Below are 14,701 nucleotides of genomic sequence, written 5' to 3' on the forward strand. Positions count from 1 at the left end.
CTGACAGTTTCGACCGGCCACGTCACAGCGACATCACGTGACTCTGAGGTTGACACTAGTGAGCAGTCGAAACTGTCAGGTATGAAAACGAACTCTTGGTCTGAAAAAAGAACCTAATAACATAAATTATCGGAAGACCAAATAAACCTGGAGGCGTGTGAAGAGGCCGCTACGTCTTCACACGCCGCCATTTAAAGGTTGTATGGAGGTTTTTGTTTTTGTTTCAAACTGTCAGTGAAAGATTAAAATACCATTACAGAGACACAGCAGCTTTGTAATTATGATGACCAAAAAAAAAAGAACGAAAATCTATCAACTGTGGACATGTTGAGGCCAGATAAACATCAGCCAATAGAAAACGAGGCTCCCTCATTTTCTATTGGCTGTTAGGTTGTCAATCAAACTCCCTAGTATAACTGACTCGTCGGAGCGCGGGGATTACGTGGTTTACGCAGCGGTTCTTAGAGGCTTTTTCGAACTGTCGCTTCCTCGCATTTCACACAAAGTTTGTCGCGACGGCGGACGAGAATCCACGACCGGTTCGCCGCGAAAGAAAGTCCGTTTTTGAGGTCGCTGAAAGAAGAAGAGAAGAGGAAAAGGAGCAAAGCCAAACTGAGGTGATTCTTGGAGATCTCGTCCAGCGATGGCGCGACCGAAGCAGACGAAGGGTCTAAAAACTGACGCGTCGGTCGCTGAATTACTTCTAGACAGGAAACTTCAACAGTAATTCTGAACGCGCACAAGGACTGTCGCTGTATTTCTCTTCCCTTAAAAAAATCCTCTATACAACCTTTAAGTTTTGCTGCAGCACGTCTCAGTCAAAAGTCTCAGTTTGGGGAGAGGAAGGGCCAACAGTGTCCCTCCTCTTTTTCCTGCAGCATCACAGCAGCCTGCAGGAGGAGTCTGGGACAGGAAAGGTCTCATTCTTACTCGGCTCTGGTGTTTTGATTGGTGATAAAATGGTCCATTCCCTCCAAGTGTTTTCTCTGGAAGATCTTTACCCACATTTGTTGCGACATACACTACCGCTCAAACGTTTTAGAACACCCTCATTTTTCCAGGTATTTACTGCAAGTCAAGTCGTGCAAGTCCAATGAAGAGTTTGAAATGGTACAAAGGTAAGAACTGAACAGCCAGAGGTTAAAAAAAGCTAAAAGATACAAAACACAAGGCCAAGCTCTGCCAAAATAACCTCAGGAAAAAAAAGAACGAGATGATAAACATGAAAACATGGAGCGTCCAGCACAGTGTCCAGACTTAAACTCCATCGAGCTGGTTTGGGATGAACTGGACAGAAGAGTGAAAAAGAAGAAACCTACAAGTGCCACACATTTATGGAAACTTCTGCAACAGACTTGGGAAGAACTTTCTGAAGAATATTTGATTTCTATTGTAAAAAGAAGGAGCCACGAGTGTGTTCAGCTGTTATATCTGCCAAAGGTCGAAACTTTCATGAATCAAAAGTTTAAAATATGTTTTGGTCAACAGTAAACAGAACTAAAAAATAAAACTAATTTTGCCACATATGAATTGTGTCCTATACAGTGTTGGGGAGTAACAGATTACATGTACCGGGATTACGTAATCAGAGAACAAATTATGAGTAACTGTATTCAGTTACAGTTACTTTGTTGAAATAAATGGATTACAGGGCAGTATTTTCCTGTTTTCAAATTTTGGGCTAAACCAGGACTAAAATCAGGACTAAACCAGGACTAAAGCAGGTCTAAAGCAGGACTAGACCAGGACTAAACCAGGACTAAAACCAGGTCTAAAAGCAAGACTAAAAGCAGGTCTAAAGCAGGACTAAACTCGGACTAAAACCAGATCTAAAAACAGGACTAAACCAGGTCTAAAAGCAGGACTAAAAGCAGGACTAAAGCAGAACTAAAGCAGGTCTAAAGCAGGACTAAACTAAGACTAAAACCAGGTCTAAAAAGCTAAAAGAACTAAAAAGCAGGACTAAACTAGGACTAAAACCAGGTCTAAAAGCAAGACTAAAAGCAGGACTAAAGCAGGTCTAAAGCAGGTCTAAAGCAGGACTAAACTAGGACTAAAACCAGGTCTAAAAACAGGACTAAACCAGGTCTAAAAGCAGGACTAAAGCAGAACTAAAGCAGGTCTAAAAGCAGGACTAAAACTAGGACTAAAACCAGGTCTAAAAAGCAAGACTAAAAGCAGGACTAAAGCAGGTCTAAAAGCAGGACTAAACTAGGACTAAAACCAGGTCTAAAAAACAGGACTAAACCAGGTCTAAAAGCAGGACTAAAGCAGAACTAAAGCAGGTCTAAAGCAGGACTAAACTAAGACTAAAACCAGGTCTAAAAGGACTAAAGACTAAAAGCAGGACTAAAGCAGGTCTAAAGCAGGACTAAACTAGGACTAAAACCAGGTCTAAAAACAGGACTAAACCAGGTCTAAAAGCAGGACTAAAGCAGAACTAAAGCAGGTCTAAAGCAGGACTAAACTAAGACTAAAACCAGGTCTAAAAGCAAGACTAAAAGCAGGACTAAAGCAGGTCTAAAGCAGGACTAAACTAGGACTAAAACCAGGTCTAAAAACAGGACTAAACCAGGTCTAAAAGCAGGACTAAAGCAGAACTAAAGCAGGTCTAAAGCAGGACTAAACTAGGACTAAAACCAGGTCTAAAAGCAAGACTAAAAGCAGGACTAAAGCAGGTCTAAAGCAGGACTAAACTAGGACTAAAACCAGATCTAAAACCAGGACTAAACCAGGTCTAAAAGCAGGACTAAAGCAGAACTAAAGCAGGTCTAAAACGCAGGACTAAACCAGGACTAAACCAGGTCTAAAACACTATGACACTTAACAGTAGGTGAACATAATTGAAGGCAGCAGTGTCTTATATAAAAATCATTTCTCTATCAGGATGTGTTTGCTACATTCATGTCGTTTTAAAAAGCAGGACAATATCAAGTAATCCAAAGTATTCAGATTACGTTACTCACTTTAAGTAACTTAATGGATTACGTTACAAACTACATTTTGGGGTATGTAATCTGTAATCTGTAGGGGAATACATTTTAAAAGTAACACTCCCAACACTAGTTCTATATTACACAAAATTGACATTTGTGATCTTTAAACTATGTAATACACTGTTACCTGATCACAAACAGACATGGAGTTGTTTTTGTTTCATTCACACATGTTTGAGTAACACTTTATTATTAGTCTGTCAAGCTCAAAATGCTCTGGTGCACCTTGTGATGTCAGAACTAGAAATGATCACCAAGCTGAACAGAGTATTTTCAGTTTGAGAGAAGAACTGAGTCTGAATATGCAGGATTTGTGCGTTAAACACGTGCGAATGAAACAAAACACAGCTCCAGGTTTGTTTGTGATGAGGAAACATTATAACACAGATCAGAAAATAGTGTAAAATGAACCTTTAAAGTCCTGAATATGACTTAACGGTGACCCCTTGTGGCTGGAGTTAGTATCTATTTTCAGGAACGTAATGAATCTGCATATACACTAGGATTTAGATTAATTTTTTTCAAACAAATGATGCCATGAGAGCTACTTAACACTGAGAAAAGTGTTTATTACATAGAAAATCAAAAAATATTAGTCACATAACAAGATAGATTTCCAAACACTGACACTAAGACGTATTTTTGAAATGATCCACTCACTTCTTCGACTTGTATGTGGCAGTTTCTTGCTGTAATAACACGTGCATTTCCACTAGGGGGCGGTATAGCGTGGGGTGGGTAAACGGGCATATTAAATGTAGACAAAAATGTGGAACCATTTAAATAAACTAACAAGTGTTCCAGGTTCAGAAGTTTGTGGAAGGCAGGTCCGTCACGTCCTGAAAAAAAAGACACAAAAAAAGTCAGAAGAAGAATCATCAACGTGACGCTAAAAGACGGATGTAACTTTTCTGGTGGAGGGTCCGTCAAATGTTTTTCACCATGGGGATGTTATTTCTTTGTCTGGAATGTTTCACAGTACGGCATTAAACCTTTCTATCGCCATGGAGACCAAACCGGACCAAGTTTCATGTGAGATATGTCAGTTTTTCTAGGTATTTTGAGCTATAAAACCACTTATAATTGAATAAATGTAAAGTAGAGCTGTTTAATGTCACACTGTGGAACATTCTAGGTAAAACAATGACATATCCATAGAGACAAGCAGGTGAAAAAAGTTACACAATGCACCTTTAAGATCTGCTTTCAATTGCAGAAGATTTTACGGCTACTCAAAAGAACCGGACGTTTCTGGATGCATTATTTCATGGAAATAGAAAGTTAAAATCATACTTCAGAACATTATCAACGGAGATTATAGCCTAAGGAACAATATCACCATGGAAACGAGCAGAAAATCATCAATCATATTTAGATAACCCCATGTTCTGTCAATCATTATATCATCTTTGCACTGTTTTTCCTCGCAACCTTTTGATTTAAGTGTGATTTATACGACTATATTTCTATTTCTATATTGTATTTATTTTCTATTTTTGCTACTTGTTTAGAATTTATTATTACCATTTATATTTTTACTCTTTGTTATTATAATATATTGTGATGTGTGAGCTACTGTGTCCAAATAATTTCCCTTGTGGATCAATAAAGTTTGTCTAAGTCTTAAAGGTTGTATGGAGGATTTTTTTTTGTTTCAAGTTGTCAATGATAGCATTATAGAGGTGCAGTAGCCTTGTAATTATGATGACCAAAAAAAAGAGAATAAAAATTCATCAACTCTGGACGTGGTGGGGCTAAACATTTGCCAATAGATAACGACACTGCCTCGTTATCTGTTAGCTGACAGGCTGTCAATCAAACTCCCTACGTTTCTAGTGTAACTGACTTGCCTGCGCCGCCGGTACGTGGTTTACGTACGACTGTCACGCAGTCCACAGACGCAAGACGCACAGACGCTGTTTACTCCACCAACGCAACAGTTCTTAGCGGCTTTTTTTGACCTATATCTTCCTCGCAGTTCGCACAAAGTTTGTTGCAATGGCGACAAGAATCCAGGAGCAGTTCGCCGCAAAAGAAAGTCCCGTTTTTGAGGTCACTGAAAGAAGAAGACAAGGGGAAAAGCAGCGAAGCCAAACTAAGGTGATTCTTGAAGATTCATTCCAGCGATGGCGCAACTGAAGCAGACGCAGGGTCTAAAGACTGACGCACTGGTCCACAAATTACTCCTGGACAGGAAACTTCTGCTTATTATGAAAACGTACTTTATTTCCAAGAGCTAGACAAACGTTTTTCAGGACACGAAAGCGATATCCTATGTCTGAAAACGTAATTTTCAAGGCAAAGAAAGAGTCCGCTTGCTGCTGCGTGTTGTAGCTAGTTCATTCGCACTGAATCTCCGCGCAACCTTCTCTGCACCCCTTTCCTGCTCCTGTCCCCGCTGCCCGATCCGCTCTTCCCCTGCTCCTCACTTCTCCGGGCACGGAATCTCCGCGCACCGCTCCCCTCTCCTCTCTCCTCTCCCTGCTCCGCTCTTTCCCTGCTCCTCACTTCTCGTCCGCGAACGAAATGTCCCGCACCCGCTCCCCCCGCTCCTCACTTCTCCGTCTTGCCTAACCAACACTGTAGTTGTTTACAAGTCATGTGCAGCACCGGCTGTAAACAAACCTGTTTCTGGCGTAAGGAGGAGGAGGGAGGAGGCGTTTCTACGTAGGAGCTGTAGGGGAGGGGGGGGGGTTTCACGCATGCGCAACATTTGAAAAAGGACAAACAGTCGCTGGATTTCTCGTTCCTTGGAAAATCCTCTATACAACCTTTAAGTCTAATTTATAAAACATATACTTACCATGTCCTGATGGTGGCGCTCTCTCTCACACGAACACTGGCAGTGCAGAACAGCGTCGTGAACGGAAGAAAACACGCAGCACTTTGTCACATTCTCGTTGAAGAAGCCGCCGGTCTCCAAGTTATGCACCACTCCGGCTGAAAACAAAACAACCGAATAATGTTTTTCTCAGTTTGTCAGCGAGACAGTTTTCTATTGACAATCTTAACACTTTTTGGCAGTGTTTGCTCATGTGTCACCATGGTAACTGATGGATATTCCGCCATAGATGTACATGTAGAACACCCCCAGTACGGTGTTACTGCAAAGTATCCACTATTGTCCGGTACTGTGAAGCATTTTGGCTGTAAATGTGCTGCATGTGTATAAATAATTGACCATAATCAGTTATTAATGCTATTTCTGATCTGTGTTATAATGTTGTTTCCTCGTCACAAAGAGACATGGGGTTAGAACAGTGCAGCGCGGGACACAGTTTGAAAACTCATTGCGGGAGTGAGCGGTTGGGATGATAAACTGCAGTACCGCAAACTAAATATGAGTGTCAATATATGCCTATCATCAGTGTTGGGGAGTAACAGATTACATGTACCGGAGTTACGTAATCAGAGTACAAATTATGAGTAACTGTATTACGGTTACAGTTACTGTTTCAGTGAGTGGTAATTGGATTACAGTTACTTTGTTGAAATAAATGGATTACACGGCAGTATTTTACAGTTTTCACATTTTGGGCTATTCCCTTTTTTTTTTTGTTTTTTTTTGGTAATTCCACTCATTGGCAGACACTAAACCAGGTCTAAACCAGGACTAAACCAGGACTAAACCATGTCTAAAAAGGACTAAAACCAGGTCTAAACCAGGTCTAAACCCAAGTCCAAACCCAGGTCCAAACCAGTGCTAAACCAGGTCCAAACCAGGTCTAAACTAGGACTAAACCATGTCTAAAAAGGACTAAAACCAGGTCTAAATGAGGTCTAAACCAGGTCTAAACCAGGTCTAAAAGGTCTAAACCAGGTCTAAACCAGGTCTAAACTAGGACTAAAACCAGGTCTAAACCAGGTTTAAAGCCAGGTCTAAAACAGGATTTAACAGGACTAAATCATGCTGCGTGGACCGTGTCTCCTCCTCTTCTATCAATAATATTTTTAATTTGGTTCAGTAAAGTCTGGGCTTTTTATTTTCTTTTAACAGACAAAACATCTTATGTGAAGATTTCCTCATCTTTGCTTCTCTACAGTAAATCAAGTAATCCAAAGTATTCAGATTACGTTACTCACTTTAAGTAATTTAATGGATTACGTTACAAACTACATTTTGGGGTATGTAATCTGTAATCTGTAGGGGAATACATTTTAAAAGTAACACTCCCAACACTGCGTATCATACATCATTTGTGCTGGATATTTTATTTGGCATTAATAAAAACATTTTAAGCAGCATAAACTTGCGGATGTGGTTTAATCTCGCACAACTTTTAGACAATTCCTTTCCTCTTCTTCGTGTTTGATAGATCTTAAACCGGGCGTACACTGCGATTTTTGAGACAATTTTTTACTCATGTAACTGTTTTTGGGACTTTTGTCTTAATCGTGTGTTGTGCTTCGTGTAGTAAACATGGAGCACCGCCTGGAGCAACACCTCACGACCAGCTCCTGATCGGCAGTTGTTGGTTGCAAGAATATCAAACCTGTTTGAAACCCAGTCGCCTCTCGTGAGGGTTTCACACTGTCGAAGTCGTTCGTATCGTGTGAGAACATGAAGCGTGAGCTGTGAACTTTTAAACCCTGCGATTTTGAGCTGGGGCTGAGTGCAACGATTGAAAATAATCCACAGTTTATGTCCAGCATTAAGAAAGAAAGAACGTTCCCATCTTGCGGGATTTGAGGGCGGGAATGAGACAAAATATCGGGACTGGGACTGAAAATTCTGTCCCGCGCAGACCTGAAGTTGTGTTTTGATTCATTCACACGTCAAGCAAACTCTGCATATTTAAGACGAGTTCTTCTCTTAATCTGAAAACACTCCACCTTGTGATGTCATGTGGTAATACAGGAAGTGCTCTGTTACGGCTCGCGGCCTGTCTCCGGCTCCGCATCGCCTGGCGCTCCCCGTTTGTATTACCTTGTGTATCTTCCGTATTTGCATGTCCTGTGTGCTGCCTGCCGTCTGACTGGTGGACCGTGGTTCCGATGCTGTGGACTGGCTCCGACGTCCATTGTGCTGTGGTTGGAGGATTGACGTCCCGTTCCTCCAATCCCTTCCCTACACTTCAATCATCTCGACCAATAAAAGTTTCAGTTCGCCCCTCACATCGATACATGTTAGTTAGTGGTCTCTCTGTGATATCGTAAAGTGTGTTTATTTTACTATCATTTTAGTTTTGCCAGTTTGGCTCGGCCCTTGGGCAGTTGTTTTTTTTTGTTGCCGTTAGCTACCTTAGTTTAGGAGTGGTTTAGTTAACTTTGGGGAATTCAGATTTTTTTTTTCAAATGTACAACGTTTTATTTTGTTAATTGTACTTACCCACATCACTTTATAAAAAACGTTTACTTTACATCATATCTGGTTTGTGTTACTTTCCTTTGTCCCTAGCACTGGGTTGTAACATGCTCCATTGTGTTTTTAAATTCCTTACACCTTCATTAGAATCATTTGGAACATTTCAGCCCTGGAATTGCCAATTTTTCACTGAACAAATGGCAAAAGGAGATGTTAACTTGAAAACTACCACTAGGATTACTCAAACGTGTGTGAATGAAACAAAACACAACTCCAGGTCTATGTTTGAGAACGAAACACTATAACATTTCTTAAAGCTCAAGTCCGTTGTGCATAATATAGGACCTTTAATGTAAATTAGATGAAGGATCCTCAAAATAACTCACGTTGGCAGTTGGTCAGCACCACGTCAATCCCGATTTCCCCGTAGTCCTTTTTGATCTGAAACAATATAATAAGGTCAATACTCACTTAAAGATCAGATGGCATAAGACGTTTCAAATCCAAGTTGTGAATATAATTAGGGGTGTCACATTATCGCGTTAATTGCGATTAATTAATTACAGTCATATTTAGCGCGTTATGTTTTTTAATTGTGTTAATCTCATTTTTAATCTGTAACTTTACTGTTTCTGTATGCGAGTTGATTTATTATAAAATCTGTTTTTATGTGTTGTTGGGACAATAACACACACTTTACAGCAAACAGTTTCTTATTCATGGAGACTTGGGCTCAACAGCCAGTTTGGAGAGATTTGTTAAACAATAAATGACTTTAGATCTGCCACAATAATGTAATAATGAATTTAAATGAAAATACCTCAAATTGAAGCTTTTCTCAACAATTTTAGGTGAGATTAAAAAGAGATTAATTAGATTAATTAATTACAGATCATAATTAATTAATCTCTCAATTTTTTTAATCGCATGACAGCACTAAATATAAAACAGCTGCAAAGGGGATAACAGAAAGTAAGTAAAGTACATTTTTGAGGGTCTTGACTGCGACCATATCCAGGAAGTTCACGGGACCCATATCCAGGACGATGGACCTGGGTAAAGACGGGTCTCTGTCCGGTTCTACGTCGATCACCGCCACCCCCTTCATCTCCGTGTGCTCCCCGTCCACCTGGAGAGAGGAAAGAACGCCAACAAAAGGCATCAAGATAAATGAAAGGTCCTATAATACACAAACATTACTCTTGTGAGCTTTTAGTCATGTTGGACTCTCCTTTAGTATTAGTCTGTCTACATCTCCAAAGCCCAAAATACTCTGTTCCACTTGTGATGTTTTTGATGAGGAAACAACATTCTAACATAGATCAGCCTAATATTAAGAACTCGATTTTCATAATATTTTTAAGATTTTTTAAGATTTTCCCTGTACATCTAGAATACATTATTTGAAAGTAGGACAGTAAGGACTTAAATGATACTAAATCGATTTTTTTTTGTTTTGTTTTTTGAGCTTTTGACCTTGTAATAATGTTGTTCTTTCATCAAAAACATAGCTGAGGTTTTTTTTGGATTCATTCACCCTTTTTTCATTAATCCTGTTTACAAGTTTGTCTTGCTCTGAGTCAAAAAAAAAAAAAAAGCTTCCTGAATTGTGACGTCATAGGTAAAGATCCTGCATTGTTGTTGTTAAATTGCGATCATTAATCTACCTGCTTCAGTTAGTTATGTGGGTTGAGTTGCTTAAATAGCTTTGCTTTAGTTTTTTTCATGGTTCAGTCCCACATCAAATCTCAATATTGAAAACACAACAGATATGTTTTCTATACGGATTATTTTAAATTCTAAAACATAAAATACCTAAGCAAAGATGCTCAAGAGCCTGTTTAAAGGTCAATAACTATAAAACAACATTTGTGTCCTTTAATGGTAATATAATAACAGACAATTCTATGGTGTTCAAAAGGTGTCAAAAGTTCTGAACTCACTTTTGAACTATGACAGAGAAACATATCTCGTAGGAAGTTGCCTCCACACCTTTCACGTCAATTCAAATGTTTTTCTTTTTTTCTTAAACACCTTCTGACCTGCACATCTCCGTTCTCCTTGGCCAGCTTCTTGGCCTCTTTCTGGGCTTTCTTCAGCTGTTTTTTCTCCACCCTCTGTCGCTTGGCCTCGAGTTTCCTTTTGACCGACAAGATCTTGGTGATGTCAATCCCGGTCTGGAAAAAAATTAATAAAAAAATACATTCATAAAAAGACAAGACAATAAATATTTAAATATATATTACAAAGTATCCCCAGGTTTGATTACCCCAAATTCAAGACATTTTAAAGACCTTTTTAAGACAACTTAAATGAAAATTAAGACCAACATCGCAGCCATTATGTGAGTGAAAAACACCAGATCTAATTCTAATCATGACCAACCAACTACTATGTCTAGAATCTAAGAGCCACTGTGGATTAAACTCACACTTCCCCATGATCCATCCAACGTCTTCCTCCACTCTACTTGTTTACTCATTGCTGCCGGCGCCAGAAACCAAAGTATTGTTTGTGCATCCTCCAAATTAGACGTTTATTTATGTTATGTGATTTCACCTTGTTGTTTTTTTTCCCTCCCTCTATTTAACATTTTACTGCAGCCTCATTGAGTATAGAAAAAAAAAGAAATTTAAGACCTTTGTAAAAAAAAAAGTAAGACTTGGACAACATAATTTAAGACTTTTTAAGGCCTTAATTTGGGAACATGAAATTTAAGATCTTTTTAAGACCACTTCTGTCGCTTGTTTCCATTCATGTTATGATTTGCTTGTATGTATGATTTCTCTCTACAGGGTTCCCACGGCCATGGAAATCCTGGAAAAGTCATGGAAATTGAGAATGTAAGTTTCCAGACCTGGGAAAGTTCTGGAAATTTGTAAATCCAATGAAAGTTTTGGAAATGTCATGGAATTTTAGTATCTTTTTCACACAACTACAGTGTTCTGTTAAGTTTTCATTAGACTATTATGATTATTTCTGAACGTCTGCACCTTTTGTTTAAAAGAGACGACAATAAATGCACTGACAGGATTTTGAATGTTAAAAAACTATAAAACCAAACCATAAGGTGAGTGGAAAGAGTTAACATTTCATATTTCAAAAAGTCTCAAGTAGGGCTATGTTTATATGACGATGGTCTGAACAGAAGACGCAAAAGTGGTGTCGCGTCTTCACTTTTTATTCTGTGTTTATAGGAGTGTTTTCGGGAGGAAAACATTCCCGAAAAGTATGATTGATCGATCCATCAATCCATCCATCTATTCATCTATCATCTATCTATCTATCTATCTATCTATCTATCTATCTATCTATCTATCTATCTATCTATCTATCTATCTATCTATCTATCACTTATTCAACTGTATTTGTTTATATTGTTGAAAAATACACTGAGAAACACCTCTCCACAGATCTGACCTGTAACTGTAACATTTACTCTGACATTGTGGAACATTCCCGTAACCTTCCAGCTCCACGGAGACGAGCAGGCGGCGAATCCTTCACCGCGTTTGATTCAGAAACTACACTTTGTCATTGTAGTAGTAAAAAAAACAACAAAACAGATCTATCATCTATCATCCATCTATTCATCCATCCATCTATCTATCCATCCATCCATCCATCTATCCATCCATCTATTCATCTATCATCCATCTATTCATCTATCATCCATCTATCCATCCATCCATCTATCTATCTATCTATCCATCTATCATCCATCTATCCATCTATCATCCATCTATCTATCATCTATCTATCTATCTATCTATCTATCTATCTATCTATCTATCTATCTATCTATCTATCTATCTATCTATCTATCTATCTATCTATCTATCTATCTATCTATCTATCTATCTATCTATCTATCTATCTATCTATCTATCTATCTATCTATCTATCTATCTATCTATCATCCATCCATCCATATCCATCTATCAATCTATCATCCATCCATCCATCTATCTATCTATCTATCTATCTATCTATCTATCTATCTATCTATCTATCTATCTATCTATCTATCTATCTATCTATCTATCTATCTATCCATCTATCATCCATCCATCCATCTATCATCCATCTATCATATCTATCTATCTATCTATCTATCTATCTATCTATCTATCTATCTATCTATCTATCTATCTATCTATCTATCTATCTATCTATCTATCTATCTATCTATCTATCTATCTATCTATCCATCTATCCATCCATCCATCCATCCATCCATCTATTCATCTATCATCCATCTATCCATCTATCTATCCATCCATCCATCCATCTATCCATCTATCCATCCATCCATCTATTCATCCATCTATTCTTCCATCTACCCATCCATCTATCCATCCATCCATCCATCCATCCATCCATCTATCCATCTATCCATCCATCTATTCATCTATCATCCATCTATCTATCATCCATCCATCTATCTATCCATCTATCCATCCATCCATCTATCTATCCATCTATCCATCTATCCATCCATCTATCCATCTATTCATCTATCATCCATCTATCCATCCATCCATCATCCATCTATCATCATATCCATCTATCATCCATCCATCCATCTATCTATCCATCTATCCATCCATCCATCATCCATCCATCCATCATCCATCCATCTATCCATCTATCATCCATCTATCCATCCATCCATCTATCCATCTATCCATCCATCTATCAATCCATCTGTCCATCCATCTATTCATCTATCATCCATCTATCCATCCATCTATCCATCTATTCATCTATCATCCATCTATCCATCCGTCCATCTATCCATCCATCCATCCATCTATCCATCTATTCATCTATCATCTATCTATCTATCTATCTATCTATCTATCTATCTATCTATCTATCTATCTATCTATCTATCTATCTATCTATCTATCTATCTATCTATCTATCTATCTATCACTTAGAAGCACCTCTCCACAGATCTGACCTGTAACTGTAACATTTACTCTGACATTGTGGAACATTCCCGTAACCTTCCAGCTCCACGGAGACGAGCAGGCGGCGAATCCTTCACCGCGTTTGATTCAGAAATTACACTTTGTCATTGTAGTAGTAAAAAAAAAACAAAAAAAAACAAAAAACCAACAGAGACCCCAGTGACAGTCCTTCAAAAAACTTCACTAATGGGGTTTTGTACTGATTCAAAAATTGCACCGTGCCGAATCTGGCAAATAGAACTGTCAGTCAAAAACTAAATGAACACTGAAACCCTTTTCGCTTCCGAGAGTAAAAATAAAAAAAAACAACAAAAAAATCAGCTTTCATTCGACGACACCGCACGTATAATTATCGCCCGTGTCTCCGCTCTGATTGGCCGCGGTTCACCTTTTTGTGGCGTCGTCCTCGGAAACGAAAAAAGTGGGAGGAGTCTGGCGCGGAGAAGTGACAGAAGAACAAAGTGTGTCAGCGTGTGAAAGAGGAAGATAATTACAGACGAAGTGACAGGAAGTCGGAGCACAATCGATTGGAATGGAATAGCGGAAAAAGTGAGCTACAAGAAGCAAAAACGAACTCAGATTGAATTGTTTTAATGGTTCTAGTCGACTGATCTTTACCCCAGAACCCTTCCTAAAAACATGATATATTTAAAGGTCCTATATTACACAAAAACACCAGATCTAATTCTAATCATGACCAACCAACTACTATATCTCAAATCTAAGAGCCACTGTGGATTAAACTCACACTTCCCCATGATCCATCCAACGTCTTCCTCCACTCGACTGATCGTTTACTCGTTGCCGCCGGCGCCAGAAACCAAAGTATTGTTTGTGCATCCTCCAAATTAGACGTTTATTTATGTTATGTGATTTCCAGTGTCGGGGAGTAACAGATTACATGTACAGGAGTTACGTAATCAGAGTACAAATTATGAGTAACTGTATTCAGTTACAGATTGGATTACAGTTACTTTGTTGAAATAAATGGATTACACGGAGGTATTTTCCTGTTTTCACATTTTGGGCTAAATCCCACTTTAAATTCTACTAAAACCAAGATTGAACCAGAACTGAACCCAGGTCTAAACCAGGACTAAAACCAGGTCTAACCTAGATCTGAACCAGGTCTAAACCAGGTCTAAACCAGGACTAAACCAGGACTAAAGCAGGGATAAAACCAGGTCTAAACTAGATCTAAACCAGGTCTAAAACCAGGACTAAACCAGGACTAAACCAGGTCTAAAACCAGGACTAAACCAGGACTAAACCAGGTCTAAACCAGGACTAAAACCAGGTCTAACCTAGATCTGAACCAGGTCTAAACCAGGTCTAAACCAGGACTAAACCAGGACTAAAGCAGGGATAAAACCAGGTCTAAACTAAATCTAAACCAGGTCTAAACTAAATCTAAACCAGGACTA

The 14,701-nt window shown here is 38.8% G+C and overlaps 1 protein-coding gene across 1 annotated transcript in view; it reads right to left on the reverse strand.

Moving 5' to 3' along the window:
• Positions 1–3,712: 3,712 nt before the first annotated feature.
• The window catches only part of LOC110164402 (solute carrier family 26 member 6), a 46,189-nt gene continuing 35,200 nt past the window's right edge, over positions 3,713–14,701 (reverse strand). The window contains exons 15-19 of the mRNA XM_055166203.1: positions 10,344–10,478; positions 9,287–9,430; positions 8,688–8,742; positions 5,800–5,936; positions 3,713–3,835 (exon numbers count right to left, since the gene is read on the reverse strand). Of these exons, the coding sequence (XP_055022178.1) occupies positions 3,803–3,835; positions 5,800–5,936; positions 8,688–8,742; positions 9,287–9,430; positions 10,344–10,478 (504 nt within the window). The 3' untranslated portion in view covers positions 3,713–3,802. The remainder of the gene's footprint in view (positions 3,836–5,799; positions 5,937–8,687; positions 8,743–9,286; positions 9,431–10,343; positions 10,479–14,701) is intronic.

The sequence above is a fragment of the Boleophthalmus pectinirostris genome, unplaced genomic scaffold, assembly GCF_026225935.1.
Source record: "Boleophthalmus pectinirostris isolate CB_2022bp ecotype Guang Dong unplaced genomic scaffold, ASM2622593v1 HiC_scaffold_8, whole genome shotgun sequence".
NCBI classification, from domain to species: domain Eukaryota; kingdom Metazoa; phylum Chordata; class Actinopteri; order Gobiiformes; family Gobiidae; genus Boleophthalmus; species Boleophthalmus pectinirostris.